Here is a 15850-nt window from a genome sequence, read left to right as displayed (position 1 = left end):
TTAGTGTTAATCTCTGTGTGGGACAGAATGTTAAGTTGTTATCAAATAGTTTAGTCTTTATCTACTGTGTGTTAGTGTGAAAGAGTGTGAGTATGCAAATGTTGATGTTGGCCTCTCACCTCGTGAGTCCTCATCATTGTTCCTCTTTTTTCAACATTTCTCTTCCTTATCTTAGTTTTCCTGCCCTCTCCCCTTGGCCAGTACATCTTCTGTTATATAAAAGCAACATGGAGACACCGTCCTCCTTTTAATTATAATCAGCGTTATCTCTATAGTGGGGGTGGGATGTCTGAGAGGGGAACACCCGGCTGTCAACAACCAAATCAAAGTGTACTTCCTTGGGCTGTAATCAGAGGAACACTAACTATTCACACCTCATTTTGAGGAAATAATGAGTCATTAAAAATTAACTAGACTCACTAATGTAAATAATTGTGAACTGTTTACTGTGATCAGAGTGAGCGCCTAGTTGCTTTTTTGTTTATTATGGGATAATTCAGAAACAAAGCTTTGTTTGTGCTTTGGATCAAACTCTACATGAGTCATACTTGATGGTCGCAGAATATCAAAAGAGGGGAAATGTGGGGGAAGATTGTTTTTTTTTCCACTGCGCACATGGAAAAGAACCTGAATGTTATTTTTAGTCTTATCAAGGCTCCCACGCCCTTCTAACCCTTACATGCCTACTATATTCTGCACAGCTAAATAGCTATATAGTCAATGAACTTTACTCAGTGAAATAGAGTGAATTACAGCTCATCTTACTCTTGTACTGTGTGTATATGAGTGATTGCTATAATGTATTACCCTCAGAGTCGACTTAGTTAGTTTGGTTTATTTGGCTCTCATTATTTTTTGTCTCTGTAAAACATAGTGCATATGTTATAAATCAGCCTAATCTCTGGAAAATAAAAATTATAAAATACATCATCAAACCGCATGTACCATACAACCACCTAAGTGTATAAACCGTTTACAAAAACAAAAAAAGACATTTATAAAACGTGACAAAAAGTTAAAAGGCATTTTTAGAAAGGGCAGGTTAGGACCTGGAGAAAGAAAGGAAAGGAACAAATGAAATGTCACAATGGAGGAACTAAAATGCTACTCTAATACCAAACTGGAACAAACCATAGTCCGCACAGTTCACAGCTCGGCATTCAATTGGCTACTAATCACCATGGCTTGACTTCGGTGTTGCAAGAACAAGGAGTTATACAGAATTTCATTGGCTACTGCTGTATTGTGCTGAAGTGGTTGTGGTTGCCTTTTTTTATTGCCCTGGTCCATGACCCCTCTAGCCAGTGGGTGACTCCAGGTGAGAAATGTGATCAGTATACAATAATATGATCTTTTGTTTAGATAATTAGCAGTTCACAAACACTAATTTCAATCAAATGACCACAAAATTACACATTTCTGTACTACATTGCCACTGAAGCACAGATGACACCCATTCTATAGTTGGGCCAAATAACCACATTGCATCTATATAGTCCAGGAAGGTGGGCCTAAGTGTCAGCAGCACAGTTATAACTGACGTTAAATGTAATAATCAGAAATATCTACACCCAGCCTGGCTTAGGTTATCCCCCTTGAACAAGCAGTGTTTCTGTTGGCAGTGGGGAGTCATGTGACTCTAGGAATGACATCATGCAACATTAACAAGGACTTCGGGGTAAGAAGGTGGGTGTCACACCACCTCCCGAGACTTCCTGATGGCGCAGCACAGGAGCATGCTAAAGATCATCCCAAACATCTGTAAGAGAGAGGGAGACATACATTAATTGTGTTAGCTCATGTATGTCCAGTGCTCATCCTCCGCAGCAGACAGTTAAACTGATCACACACTTACCATAACGACGCCGATGGTAATGCCCACTCCTCCTATGATGTGTAGCTTGGAGTCGAACACCTCATCAATGGCGTCAGGACAACTCTGCAACAAACAAGCACGATTCTTTCAGCTTTCTCTACGCTGTACTGTGCTGATAATGACTTGTGGTATGGCACACGTAAGAGACAGCCTAAGCAGCACACAGGCTTCAGTAAACCATGTTGCCATAGTAACACTGCAAGAAGGCTGAGGGAATTCGTCTGCGAAGGGAAGTCTGATAAACTTATGAGCCACGTCAGACCATCATTATGTATCTGACAGTAATTGCCCCAGCTCTCATAAAGCGGAGGCATGTCTGACAACTGTTACATCTTTTGGATGGTCTTGTATTGAAATATTGCTTTTTCGTTATGAATCTCTTGACTGAAGTGCCTTGCTGTGTTGGCATCCAATCTATAGATACATTCAGGGTAGTTATACCTTTGTAATGAGCACCTCGAGTGGCTCTCCCTGAGGACATGTGTCTTTGGCAGTATCTATTACAGTACCAGTTGGTCCGCAACAGTTCAGCTGTAAACACAGAAAATCATACATTTAGAGAGCAAGACAACCTGCAAAAGTGGTTTAAAGTTCAACATGTTTACTTCCTTGTTGTCACAGTGAGGTTGCCAGGCAAGTAGTGGAGACACTGTCTACTGGATGCATGTATAAAATGTTCATCAAGAAATAGTAACACATAGCGCCTTCTAAAGAAACAAATTACTTATTTAACATTACTGTTTGTGCACAAATTCAACAAACAAGATATACCGTGTGAATTAGTGAGCTTAGTGAGTAGATCTTTTGACCTTTGGAGGCTAGCTGTGTCCCCCTCCTTCCAGTCTTTATGCTAAAGTCTAACTGCCTTTCCAGCTCTGCTCCACACTTAACACACAGACATGATATTGATATTGATTGTCTCAGCTATCTCTCACAAAGAAAGTGAATAACATTATGTCATGTGAACTATTCCTTTAAGGTAATTTTCTGAATCTGCAACATCTAGTCAAAAACATTATGGATAACACTTGTGGAGCCAAAAATTACTACTTTTCGGCCAACTTCCTTTTAGATACAATCTGAGTCTGTATGAACTAGAATGAAGCAGATATGCCTCACCCCGATTTGAATCATCCGCAGTGTCTCTTTCAGCCGCTCGTCTCCTGTCGTCTTGAAGTTATTGTACGTCTCCAAGTAGAATGTTGTGATGTCATTCACCACCTGCAACACAGCAGCAAACCGGAATGAAAATGTTTTATATGTCACTAAAAAAGACAAATGTAAACTTTCCTCATACTGCCTTTTAAATCCTTATTACAACATTTCATGTTGTTCTTTTTTATAGTTATTTCACTCACTTTTTTTCATCACTGTACCTTTCATTTTGTCATTTATTCTAATTTTTGACTTGTATTTTTTTTACATGTTGTTTCATTGTTATTGTATTGCCTCGATTGTACTTCTTTATTTGTGTTAGGTGCTTGTAACTTTGTTGAAAAGTGTTACACAAATAAAACTATCAATGTCATATACTTTAAACTTAAACGTTACCTTGCTTTGGTTGGAAAAAACCCAGATTCCAGCTGCGACCTCAATGGCAAATATGATGAGCAGGAAAAAGAAAAACTGAAAAACAAAATTGAAAACTGTGAATGTGTGCGTCCATGTGTGCATGTCTGCACAAGTAAGGTCATTTCAGTATAGTTAAACCCACTTTACATAGGCCCCTCCTCCTGAGAGATTTAGTACAAGAAGATTAGGGCCAGACAGGGCAGGGCGGGAGGGAGGGAGGCAAGAATTACAGGCAAATCTAGAGACTCTTCTCAGGCCTTGACACTGTTCAGTAAACAATGACGAAGGCAGACATTATTGAGTCAGTCCACAGTCCAAACTTGCTAAAGTGGGTTAACAAGTCCACGTGCTGCTGAGTGAGATCACTACATAAACATAAAACACTCAAGACAGAGAGAAATAAACTGATTGTTTTAAAGAGTTCACATTTTATTTTAGTAAAGTAAAAAGAAGTTAATATCATTAGTTACATGAAGAATAAAAAAGTGGTACAAACCAGTCCCAGCATACAGGGAGACTCCTGAATGGCCCCACAACATCCTAGAAAACCCACCACCATCATCAGCGCTCCAGCTCCTATCAGGATATATACACCTACACATGCATACAGATAGCATTGAGCACGCTTAGTGTTTTGCAGAGCTCACATAATCCAAAAATTTACTTTGCTTAATTGATAATTGATAACATTCCTGCGTCTTACCTGTCGAAAACACATATGGAGAGTCTGTTCCTTCAAACAGGCCTTTGGTCTTTGGGTCTAATCTTAGCCACAGGCCTATAGCAAAGACAGCAGTGCCTGCAAGCTGAAACACACAGAAAACATGTATATTTTCAAATACAGTAATGGAATAACTTATGATAGCACTAAATGTATTATGCAAACTGTACACTTGTAGACTGTCTGGCCGTACAGTAATAGGACAAATAGCTCAATAAAAGTTCAGACTAAAAAAAAAAGTTCTAAATACATATTCCCTTTCCATATTTTTGCATATTTCCCACTCGTCAACTCAATTAGCAGATTATGATTTCACCACACCAGTTAACAATTATCTTGTCGCTGTCTGACTTTAGAACTCTTTTTTCCTCAGCTGCTCTAGTTCAAATCTGGAAGATTTAATTGGATTTTAATATTTGTAACCCACAGAAAACAAATGTCTACTATGATGCGCAAATATTTCATTATCTACAAATATGTATTTTTACGTTTGTGATGTGTAAAATCATATCCACAAAAATACAGGGTGACTTCTACACACAAAACAGTTTTTGCGGGTCATGTTACATTTGAGTTCTGTAAAATAAATATACTCAAATATCTCACTACCCAAAACATGTATTTTTACATTTGTGTTGTGTAAAATCATATCCACAAAAATACAGAAGCAGAAGTTGTTGTCTCCTACAGATGACGCTGAGTACTGCAGTGGATGTACTTGCAACTCATAGGAGGCAATGTTGCTACCGCCACCTGTTGGTGTAGCTAATAAACTGCTCTCACACTTACAGACCTCTGTTTACAGAGCTCTGTGTTACAGTTCGGACAAAATTCTACAAATGCGTAAAAAGGAAGTTACAAATGTAACATGACCCACAAATTGACAGAAAGCAATCTGCAAATGCGCAAAAACTGTTTTGTGTGTAGAAGTCACTCTGTATTTTTTTACACATCACAAATGTAAAAATACATATTTCTAGATAGTGAAATATTTGCACATCATAGTACACATTTGTGGATTGTTTTCCGTGTGTTACAAATATTAAAGTCCAACAAAATCTTCCATAGAGAACACTTTAAAATAAGGGACACAAAATTATGAGTATTTACCGGGGAACAAAAGAGGAACAAATGAGGAACTGACCGTTAACTATTAGTTAATGAGTAACATCTTATCGAGTCAGGAATAACTAGATTATTTATGAATCATTAATAAGTTCTTTGATAGTCCTAATTCAGGACTATATAGTAGATAATGATGAGGTACTACAGAACAGACTGGGAGATCCTATGTTCATGGACCATTAGGTAATAAGTAATATAATTGCAAGATAATAATGAAGTACTGAAGGACTAATTAGTAACCAACTACACAATATTATGTATCATTTTAGTTGGTGTAGACATAAACAGTAACTAACGTTTAAGTAATTAGTAATTAGTAATGAGTAATGAGTCGTTACCAGTTTTGTGCCAATCACTGGTAATCACTACCTAATGATTTATTAATATACGATCTCACAGTTGTTTCTCTAGTAACTCATCATTATTTACTATATAGACCTCCATTAGGAATTATTAGAGAAATATGTATTAACGATTCATCAATAACCAAGTTGTTCCTGCTTTGTTTCTCACTTGTTTCTTAATTAACTAATCATTAGCTTCTCTATAACATTTGATTAGGAGTTATTCCTTAGCTAATGGTTCAATAGCAGTTATTTCCTTATTCGTTCCTTATTTGTTCCCTGTTAACTACTCAAAATGTTGTGTCAATTATTGTAAAGTGTTACCCAAATCTGCATTGACAAAATCCATCTGGAATCCTTCTCATCCAGTTTTCAGTCCGGGAAGAGGTTTCTACTGTCCTCATGTCATTTCCAAATCTTCACCAACGGCAGTTTCTAGTTGGGGTAAACTCCTATTCTGGCTATAGTGAAGACTCAATGATGGTGCCACAATCAACAAATTGCATCTCAGCAATCAATCAATAAATATCAATAGAAATATATTAATTGACACACACACACATACTAATTCATTAACAATGCAGCATCAATTTTAGCTCATGATAAGGACAGGACAGACATTTGTAACTCCTCACTGATCAGATCTAGGTGCTACAGGGGTTTTAACACATTGATAGGGAATGTGATAAGCTGTAATGGGTATATGTGGGTGTGTCTGTGTGAAGTATGTGTGCATGCGCCCAAACCAGTCTCACAATGAGAGATGAGAAGAAAAAAACATGTTCACTTTGTTTTTGTTCACACATTCCCTTATTCTTCAACATACAGGTATCCATTTAAAATTGACACAAAGTAGCATGTGAATCCATCACCTACACAGCTGTATACATGGTATTATATTCTGGTGTGTTGTCAGTTTGCTCTTTTTACACAGCATGTGAACAAAATAGCATAAAAGTCTGTACTTTATACTATACATGTCTGTGCATGGTGCCATACTGTGTAATGTGCGTACAAAGGCACTTACTTACATTCAGCATAGGTAGGTCAGTGAATATTTAGAACTATTTTATTAAAAGGGTGTTTGAGTGTGTGTTTCCGTGTGTCTACTGTTCAACAGTTTTTGCATGCTTTCTGTTGTATCATCTTTTTTTATGTTCCATTGTATGAACAAAATGGCAGATTAGAGCAAACCACCAAGCTTCAAATCTGTAATACTAGGAAGCTTCTCCACCCCTCTCTCTCTCTCTCTCTCTCTCTCTCACACACACACACACACACCAAGACACACTAAGACATAATAAAAAGTAAAGTACACCTACCCAGAAGAAAAAGTTGAAGACAAACATGAGATATTTCACACACTTGATTCCCCCAACGACAACCATGCTGATTCTGTCTACACAATGCACCGATATGTGAGTGTTTAATAGCTAACTTGTTCCCAGGAAGAAGAAAAGCGTAATGGTGGAAAGGGAAAGCCTGTTCAATACCACGCCTTCATACAACCACCTGATTATATAGTTAGGGAGTGGCAAGAGAACTCGCAAAACTGACCTCCTGAATGTGAAATTAATTCCTGCTTGTTTTCTTGTCTGTTTTGGTCCATGTTCCTGCATGAGCGGTTTGTGTCTAACTACTGCATGTGTTCAGGTTGTGTGGGCATACAGGTTTTTATCTTCTGGGAGCTAGCAGCGCAGAGGGCTCTGTTGAGGCATGTTGAGCAAAAAAAATACCTGTCAAGCAGCATGTTTACTGCTCTGGTGTCTGAACTATGTGTGACTACAGTTAACAGACTGCTCTCAAATATGACTGCTTCCCATTCCTACTCCCGGTATGCAGACTCAGCTGGGATCAGATAGCCTATGTGTGTCATGTTATCTGTGGCTGCAAGAACAGGGTTATGACCAGTATTATGACCAGTGTGTCATATCTTCACTTCCTGCATCTGCACTTGTATGTAAGTGTGAGCAAGGTTTCCTGTGTATTGACTCTAAATGACAGACTAGAAATTGTTGATTAATGATGAGCTACAATTTATAGGCACCTTATTGGTTTCTTAAAGTGTTGTCCATCACACTGCTGATTTTCTACAAATGATTAACTTTGTGAATTGTTGCATCTTTGAATCTTTTGAATACTCAAAAGTGGTTCTTTCGCCAGGATAATTTTCGTCTCACACTCACACTGTGGGAAACCCCATGTTGGCCCTGTAATGAATGGTTATCCTTGGCTCTATCTATAGCTACACAAATTATAAACGTTCATAAAAAAGGGCAAAACATCAATCTGAAACCACACACACGCGCACACACACACACACACAGAGATCACAAATAAACGAACACAACAAGACACACCCTGCAGGCTTAGTAGGACACAAATAGCCTATATGGGATATCCAGGATTCATTCACACACAGGCTGGCTCCCTGACATGCGCAACTCTTCACATCACGTAACGTAGCAGAAGTCTCAATTATTGTTATATCAGTCACATTCTCCACCACAGTAAGAAGTTAACTGATATATACCCCCACACCCCCTTCTGCAATTATTAAAATGCCGTGCGCGCAAACTCCGGAGTGTAGTCTGCGCGGTGGAAGTGGGTCACTTGGCCACTGGGGATTATTGTTCCAGCCCGCTCGGTCTCCACACGCATTGGGACACTTTGTGTTTAGTGGTGGCCAGTGCCAAAAATATGTCGAGCGGCACCTCAGAATATACTGAGATAAGTAGCTAACCGAGGCTATTTGTGAGCGCTCGGTACGATTCTGCATTTGGGACACCGTATAGTTTAATTCACTGGGCTATAGTAACCTGCTCACACATAAATGCGCATGCACGCAAAGCTCACACACGTTCACACACATACACACACACACACACACACACACACACATACACAAAACACAGACAGGATGTATATTTTTGTATGAGAACAATACATGTTCTCGCTTCAAACTCACCCAGAATACCAAGTTGAAGGCAAACATCAGGTATTTGATGCACATCTCTCCTCCCGACAGCGCAGCCATGGCGGTACTTGAGCTATGGATCACACTTCTGCTGCTATCACCTACCGACGCTAGAATAGAGAAGACCTTCTAAATAACAGTCAGTATGCAGAATGAGGTTATTTGCCGACGCGCAGGCACTGATACGTGCGTCGTGCTGTGCGCGCCTGTAGTGGTCCGCCCCCACACATAACTGACTGCAAAGGCAAAACCTCCTGTAGCTTTTTTTCTTTCTTACAAATGATCACATTATTCTGTAAATTTGGTTTTCCCTTTGTTTGCTTAAAATAGGTCTACATTTTAAAAAATCAGCACTATTCTTATATTATTTCTGCAGGGATGTTTTGTGGGCATTTTCATCACTGTATTGTCCCCATAAAGGGGCTTGGATTAGCACGTGTGGCACTCAGTAGGCATGCACAAGTTTTTAATATCTTCAGTGCCTTTAAAATAAGATTAGACATTACTTTATTTTCCAAATGGTAGCCCATAACTCTCATAGACAAGGGAACCTATGCTCAGTGTGTCTCCCCTGCAAACAATGGAGCAGAAGTGCACTGACCGGCAGCCTGCTGTGGGCTGTTTGGTCGCGAGTTCCTGCAGCACCCTGGGCAGTGCGATGACGTAATTCTCACAGAATAAGAAAAGCGCGTTCGCGGATTGAATATACTGTACATGAATGGACACGGTGCACGAGCATGCCCATCGAGAGCCATGTCTCTCCCAGACAGACAGTAGGCTATACCCAAACACAAAGTCACCCACCATTCAAAACACAAGTTTGACTACTTGTAGTAGCCTATTATATATATTGCCATTTGCGTTTGTGTTGTAGGTTTTGTTGTCTGCATTAAGCTCCCTAATTATACATGCAGCAATGTAGAACACATTTTCGATCGAAGTTTGTCTCAGCTAATTAACAGTGTTTTCATGTTTTACATGCATGCCTCTACTACTAATACAGACAATATTTAAAAGACATTGGGCACTACTTTCTAATAATTTAAGTTGTAACTAATGGATTAATAGAACTAGAACTGCGGTCCCAGGATTGCTGCGGTCCTGAAACTGCAGCCTCCAGTACTGCAGCTACAAAATATTGTGTGGATAAGCTTTGAGCTGGCTAGCGCGAGCATTTGTTTTGGTAGCGAATGAAAGAAAGACGCAACTGATTTTCAATAGTATTTTTCGTTTTTAAACACAGCTCTCAGCATGATTAATGACAAGATTATGTATTTATGTTTATGTGTAATATATTGTGGCTATGTAATTAATAACTGTAATATGATAATGTTGAAACAAAGTTAACTTTTATTCGTACCTTTACCAAACTGTAACCGGTGTATTAAACAGGTCGTATCTATTGCTTTATGAACTGTGCGTCACAACATCAATTTTAAGTTGCATTAAATTCATATGAATACAAATAAAGGAATGTGGCCTATTTTCTATTTACGCCCCCTACTAAGCAAGTCTGGAAAAGCAGGATCATTGCGGCACAGTGCTAACACCGCGCTTTGCCGGTGCCCCATCAGTAGTGATTGCCACCAGTTTATGAATTAGAATGCAATTTTCATCTACATATTTTTAAAATTCGATAAAAATATCCTCACCCCTTGTTCTGTCCTTCAAGTGCAGAAGAGTGAGAAAGTCCTCCTTCCTAGTAGAATCCTGGAAAACCATTCTGACAAATACAACAAGCTGAGCTGTGTCCATTACATTCAGGGATTCATCCAATTGCAGTGAGAAATATTCAATTAAATTAAATTCAAATCAGCTTTATTGTGTGTTAATAAAAATAATATATATAATATATAAAATATAAAGATTCAGTAAAAATAAATATTAAAAGTAAATAAACAGTAAGGTGTGTGTGTGTGTGTATGTGTGTTAAAAAAATAAAACTATATCAAAATTAAAATAATAGATAAAACCGTAAAGGTGTCCCTGTCGATCCACGTCCTCCGACACTGATTTGAACCTTGTCACTGTTGCAGGGCTAAGTGGGACACTGCTGAGTGCTGTTTTTATATCATCTTTGTTTTTGAAGTCGTTGAAAACGGTGTCGGCGCGGCGGTAATAGCCATAGCCTCCTTGATTAACTCGCCGTCTGTAAAAGGCTTCTTATGTTTGGCCAAAAGGTGACTTACACGAAATGATGCTTCTGTAGCAGACTTATGTCGAACAGCAGGTTTAGACTGCTGGGCTTTCAACTCCAACTATAGCTCCGCAACTTTTTTAGCACAGATGGCGCTCTTCCGTGGATAGCTGTTCTTAAAGGTCGGGTGGTTAGCATTGTGGTGCCGCTCCAGATCTCCTCTTTTAGTCAGTGCTTGTATTTGCATAACTTACATATACACTTGTCTTTAACTAACGTAAGAATAAATTCTTCTTCCCATTCTGAGTGAAAATAATAGGTTCGCGGCTTTTTTCGCGGAGCCTAAGGCATGTTAGCTGGCTGTCACCCCTATGGCTATCACCTAACTAACCTAGTCCTTGCATGTATCTGCGTGTGAAATCTAAAACCGGTGGGGACGACTTCTCTTAACTTATCGGACAATTCAGTTGTACTTTTATTTTATTGGTCACTTTCATGCTGTGAAGAAACTATAGCTGGCTCAAGAGAGAGGACCCCCTTGCAAAACCAAACTTTAATTGGGTATAAGATGATTGTGTAATTTTTTGACGGATTGGTGACCCCTGGTCTATGGTATGTGGCTGCAGTACTGGAGGCTGCAGCGACCACTATCTTTAGTGCCCCTAGTGGTTGCGACCAGTGGTCGGTGTGGCACATACAGTCTGGTGTGGCAGGAACCATACCACAGAATTGGCTACAACCCCCTCTCTCTAATAATGTCCCGCTCCTGCTTCCTTTCAATTGGCCAGCGTGTTACTCACTGGTAAACCTTGCCTTTGGAAAATGTAAACAAATGCTTTTACGGGTCTGCGTGGTGCGTGCCGTAAATCGTTTCGTTTGATTTCACGGACAAGTGACAGTCATTTAGGAAAATGATCACAGATAGCAATAGCCGGTCTTCTCGCTGATGGTCTATTTTGCTTATCATATTTGTTTCACGTGTGCTTTTCCTCCTGTTACAATTCAAAATGTCTGATGTTAAAAAAGGTCTAAGAATTAATTAAATGAAAAAGTAATGCAGCTGAATTCCATACTTGAGTTTCATGGTTGTGGTACTGTACAGTGCATGCTGACTCACAATCACACTGTCATGGCTTATTGGGACACTTGAATAAAAAACAGAGCCATCCTTAATGCTGTCTTCACTTGCACATCTCCACACAACATCAAGCTTAGGAGAGATCATACACCTGAGAGAGTGTGCAGGGCTTTGAAAACATTTTTTAAAGAGCTCACTGTTACAAGGTGGTACCAGAATTGGATAGGCATATATTTGGGCTCACAATACAGATGTTTTAGTGGTTACAGATGTAAAAAAAGTCGGCTTATTTATGTTTGGGAGGGTGACACTGGTTGTGAATGTTTGTTTAGAAATGGAGGAGGTTTAGAAAAGGAGATGTTTTTTCTTTTGTTTTCTGTCTTTGTCTTTTTGCCAGATGATCGGTGAAGTTTGCACCTGAGAGTGTTGATCCGTACATGTTCCCAGTGTGTGTGTGTGTGTGTGTGCAATTTTGGTGCAGCTTAGTCATCATGTGTTTGGGCATTTGGCACCACCAAAGCAATGTTATTGTGTGAGATATCAAAGTAAGTGTGTTTTCCACAAGAATTGTTTGGGTTGGCGCCGATACAGATATGTGTGTGTAGACTAATCACTCAGCCAGGCGATCAGTGGGCACATCCTGGTATTGTTCTGCTGAGTGTGTTTGATGGTGTCAGTCTGCAGGCTGTTGTGGACAGAATAATATTCTGCCCCTTTTTGACATAACCTGGCGAGGGGAGGAGTCCTTAAGGGAAAGCCAATGACAGCTGGGCAGGGGTATGTTTGCTATAAATTAGAGCTTCCAGGGTAGTTGAGTGTCAGTGTGTGTGACAAAGTGTTTGACCCTCTTCTCACTTTCGCCTACTTTTTACACAGACCATCACATTGTGTCATTATGCCTTGATAGTGTGAGGTCTAAAAGTGCAACATTTGGATTCTCTGATTTTGGATTGTGTTTGTCTCTGTGGATCAAGTCTGGAGCCATGGAGGTAGGACTAACTGGAGTTTGGAGAATGTGATATTTAGACAATAGAGGATGATAGTGATATTGGTCTAGATGATTGTGATGATAATGGGGAGCATATTTATGTGTTTCAGGTGTGTCTGAGGAGGTATTTGCGCAAAATTTGGGTTCTCCTGCATCTGACAGGTGAGTGTGATATCAGAGCAGGTCCAAATAAGCTTTGCCCTTTGCACTCAAAGTCACAATTGATATGTGAAATATTTCATGTAAGATCTCCCTACTTCTACAGTCATGTGTATTTTGCGTGTCCAGCGTGCGTGGCAGGTATGACAGGGAGATGCAGTCTGTTCGGACGACACTATATCCACACCTTTGACGGGGTTTTATATGAGTTTCCTGGAGACTGCAGCTACCTACTGGCTGGAGACTGCAACCATCGCTCCTTCACACTGCTGGGTGAGTCACACTCAGTCTCAGACAATTCAACAAAGAATGAAAAACAGATCTGAATTCTAATAGCGTCTGATGCACATCGAGTGTAGCTCAGCGGCTTGTGCATAGCCACTGCCATGGGTCTGATTCTCACTGGGATGCATGTGCTGAAACAATGCATGCACCTCTACTGTAGGAGTACTGTGTATCAGACATCTGAAATAGCTTACTCATTTATGCTCCCTTTTGATTTTCTGAAGATTCAAAGATCATCATTTTAAAAATGCTTGTTTTTGTCAGTTAAAGATTTGACGTAGCAGTGAATGAGAGGTAAAATGCATGTTGTGTTCAATCTGCAGGTGATTTTGTCAATGGCAAAAGAACTGGAGTCACTCTGTTTCTGGGGGACGCCTTTGAGCTGCACCTGTCTGTAGACGGACGACTCTCACAAGGAGAAAAAAGGTTTTTGTAATATAAGTTTTTGTGCAAAAATAATCAAGTATGTGTGTATTAATATTGACTTATTGCAGAAAAGAATCACTCTAAACAGTGATTATATGGAGAAGCTTGATCTGTTTGTGTGTGTCCTTTTTTGTAGATTATCTCTGCCCTATGCATCTCACGCTGTTTTTGTGGGCTCAGACCTCGGCTTTTATAAACTCACGAGTGAAGAATTTGGTTTCACTGTTACTATTGATAATGCAGCCAACGTCGCCCTGACACTAACCAAACACCGCACCAACCACACATGTGGCCTCTGTGGCAACTTCAACTCTGTATCAGCTGATGAATATACAGCTCAAGAAGGTAATATCATTTGGGGGGGATGTGTAGCGACAAAAGTCAATAACAGTGTGGATATGTGAATGTTTGAAAGAGGAACTAGGGAGAGTTCATTATTCTTGGAATCTAGGAAATTATCACCAGCACTCAGCAACAGGAAGAGAAGCAGCTGAGTACAGGAAAAAGATAACAATGTAAAAGCAAGAGAAACAGTAGTGGTAGGATGAGATTAAGGAGAAATCTGTCAACTCGTTTGTGTGTGTGTGTGTGTTTTCAGGATTTCTAACAGAGGACAGTTATGACTTTGCAAATTCATGGGCAGTGAAGGGGGCAGATCAGTCATGTCGACGTGTCTCAAATCCCAACCTGTCTTGCAACGGCACAAAAGAGACTTCAGCTGTAAGAAGACACTTTACACACACACATTCACGTGTACACATAAATGTGTTCGGAACGTCTAACAATTTTATTACATTTTACAGTCGGCAAACAATCTATTCAGAGGTGTGACAATATAAAACCTTTTTTATTCAAAGAAGCAGAACGAATAAAGAGACACACATTAAGGCATGACGGGATCTGAACCTCTGACGTAGAAGCATTTAGCCTTCAACTGGTATTATTTTTTCACTGCAAAAAAAACTCTGCAAACCTTTAACTGCAGCACTGTCTCTCACTACATATAGTATTCTGTCTAGTGTATCGTAATTCTGACTTTGTAAGTTTTACCGACAATGCATGTTAAATCAAACGTAGGCAATAGCCAGAATGTTGGATTTAGAGTAGTATGTAAAAATGATCTGGTACTAACAAATAATTGTTGAAAATCTGCTAAATATCTAATCATTTTTACTAATAATATCAAGATTTTGCTTAACAAATTATAAAAGGTAGAGTTTGACCTACTATCAAAATCTCATGGGGTGCCCTGTGGGTTAAGGTGCCAACCGTGGACAACAACGGTTTGTGTCGGGGGACCTCTGTTGCATGTCTTTATCCATCTCTCTCTCCCCTCATGTCCTGTCTTCTCTCTACTTTGAGCTATCTAATAAAGGCATAAAACGCCCCCCAAAAATCCTCAGAATGTTTATGATTTTTGGACTTATTATCTTATAATTATGACTGTTCAAATGTATAACTTACTTACAATTCTACAATCTCACAACTTTGATTTAATATTAGAATTTTTTTTTCATTCCTAACAAATGGGCCTCCATATACAGTTATGAGGATAAGGGCTTTAATGCTTCAATGGGAAGAGACCTCGATCTCATTAAAAAGGAACAGCTGGGAAGCAAGCAGATCTGACAGGTGTGGGTGCAGTTCTGTAATGTGCATACTGCAGCCTTTGTGGGTGGGCTGATATACACAAAATCATCCAGTTTTAGCAAGAACATTTTGTACCACAGGAACACCCACGTACGAGCAATTAAAATTATGTTAGGGTGAAGCCCACGGTTGTCATCAGCATCTCCTTCACTAATCGCAAAGCTGATATATTTCCTGCATCTTGCCTCAACTGTCTATAGAGAAGGAAATGAATGCTCTTTCACTGTGTAACTGGGCTTCATGAAAAAAACCAAAACCAAAATCTGACTGAGTGAGACTATTAATTTAAGAGCTAAAGATATTTTCACTGATATATCATATGAATGTTTTATAATTTCAGCTGTCACTTACCATACTTTTATCTTTCTGCCTAACTTATTTTTTGGTCTTCACATCATTAAAATCCAGTTACCATCATGATGACACTAGTGCTATTATTGCTATAGGAAAATGTATTTTTTATGAGCTGACAAGACACGAAAGCTCACGGCAAGACAAGAATACTAATGTCT

General features: G+C 39.4%; 2 protein-coding genes across 4 annotated transcripts in view; one reads left to right on the top strand and one right to left on the bottom strand.

Annotated features, from left to right (window-relative positions):
* Nucleotides 1-820: 820 nt before the first annotated feature.
* cd9a (CD9 molecule a) lies at nucleotides 821-10338 on the bottom strand. 3 transcript variants are annotated; one of them, XR_006822779.1, is made up of 10 exons: nucleotides 10268-10338; nucleotides 8607-8725; nucleotides 4152-4254; nucleotides 3945-4042; nucleotides 3428-3502; nucleotides 2996-3097; nucleotides 2686-2761; nucleotides 2318-2407; nucleotides 1856-1939; nucleotides 1695-1759 (listed from the first exon to the last, which is right to left on the bottom strand). XR_006822779.1 is itself a non-coding variant. In XM_046037476.1 (9 exons), exons 1-9 carry the CDS (start codon nucleotides 10335-10337, stop codon nucleotides 1694-1696), a joined length of 807 nt encoding a protein of 268 aa, XP_045893432.1. In that variant the 5' UTR covers nucleotide 10338; the 3' UTR covers nucleotides 821-1693. The 3 variants fall into 3 exon arrangements, 2 of the variants coding, with proteins under 2 accessions (XP_045893432.1, XP_045893433.1); XM_046037476.1 differs by lacking the exon at nucleotides 2686-2761 and having other exon boundaries at nucleotides 821-1759; XM_046037477.1 differs by lacking the exons at nucleotides 2686-2761; nucleotides 8607-8725; nucleotides 10268-10338 and adding an exon at nucleotides 6961-7066 and having other exon boundaries at nucleotides 821-1759.
* Nucleotides 10339-10632: 294 nt separating this feature from the next.
* Nucleotides 10633-15850, top strand: part of vwf (von Willebrand factor) — a 29624-nt gene continuing 24406 nt past the window's right edge. The window contains exons 1-7 of the mRNA XM_046037478.1: nucleotides 10633-10795; nucleotides 12805-12819; nucleotides 12929-12980; nucleotides 13107-13250; nucleotides 13586-13688; nucleotides 13825-14033; nucleotides 14287-14408. Coding sequence (XP_045893434.1) covers nucleotides 10781-10795; nucleotides 12805-12819; nucleotides 12929-12980; nucleotides 13107-13250; nucleotides 13586-13688; nucleotides 13825-14033; nucleotides 14287-14408 — 660 coding nt within the window. The 5' untranslated portion in view covers nucleotides 10633-10780. The remainder of the gene's footprint in view (nucleotides 10796-12804; nucleotides 12820-12928; nucleotides 12981-13106; nucleotides 13251-13585; nucleotides 13689-13824; nucleotides 14034-14286; nucleotides 14409-15850) is intronic.

This window comes from Micropterus dolomieu, linkage group LG22 (genome assembly GCF_021292245.1).
Source record: "Micropterus dolomieu isolate WLL.071019.BEF.003 ecotype Adirondacks linkage group LG22, ASM2129224v1, whole genome shotgun sequence".
Lineage (NCBI taxonomy): Eukaryota > Metazoa > Chordata > Actinopteri > Centrarchiformes > Centrarchidae > Micropterus > Micropterus dolomieu.
The sequence above is the reverse complement of the archived record's forward strand: the minus strand, read 5'-3'. Positions and strand labels throughout refer to the sequence as shown.

What these genes read in the sequence shown, in the direction of transcription:
- cd9a (XM_046037476.1), bottom strand. Translation starts at nt 10,337, where the DNA reads ATGGTTTTCCAGGATTCTACTAGGAAGGAGGACTTTCTCACTCTTCTG. An exon ending in CTTGAAGGACAGAACAAGGG is followed by an intron (nt 8,726 to 10,267) that starts GTGAGGATATTT and finishes TCTCTATTCTAG; the next exon opens with CGTCGGTAGGTGATAGCAGC. An exon ending in TCCATATGTGTTTTCGACAG is followed by an intron (nt 4,043 to 4,151) that starts GTAAGACGCAGG and finishes ATGCATGTGTAG; the next exon opens with GTGTATATATCCTGATAGGA.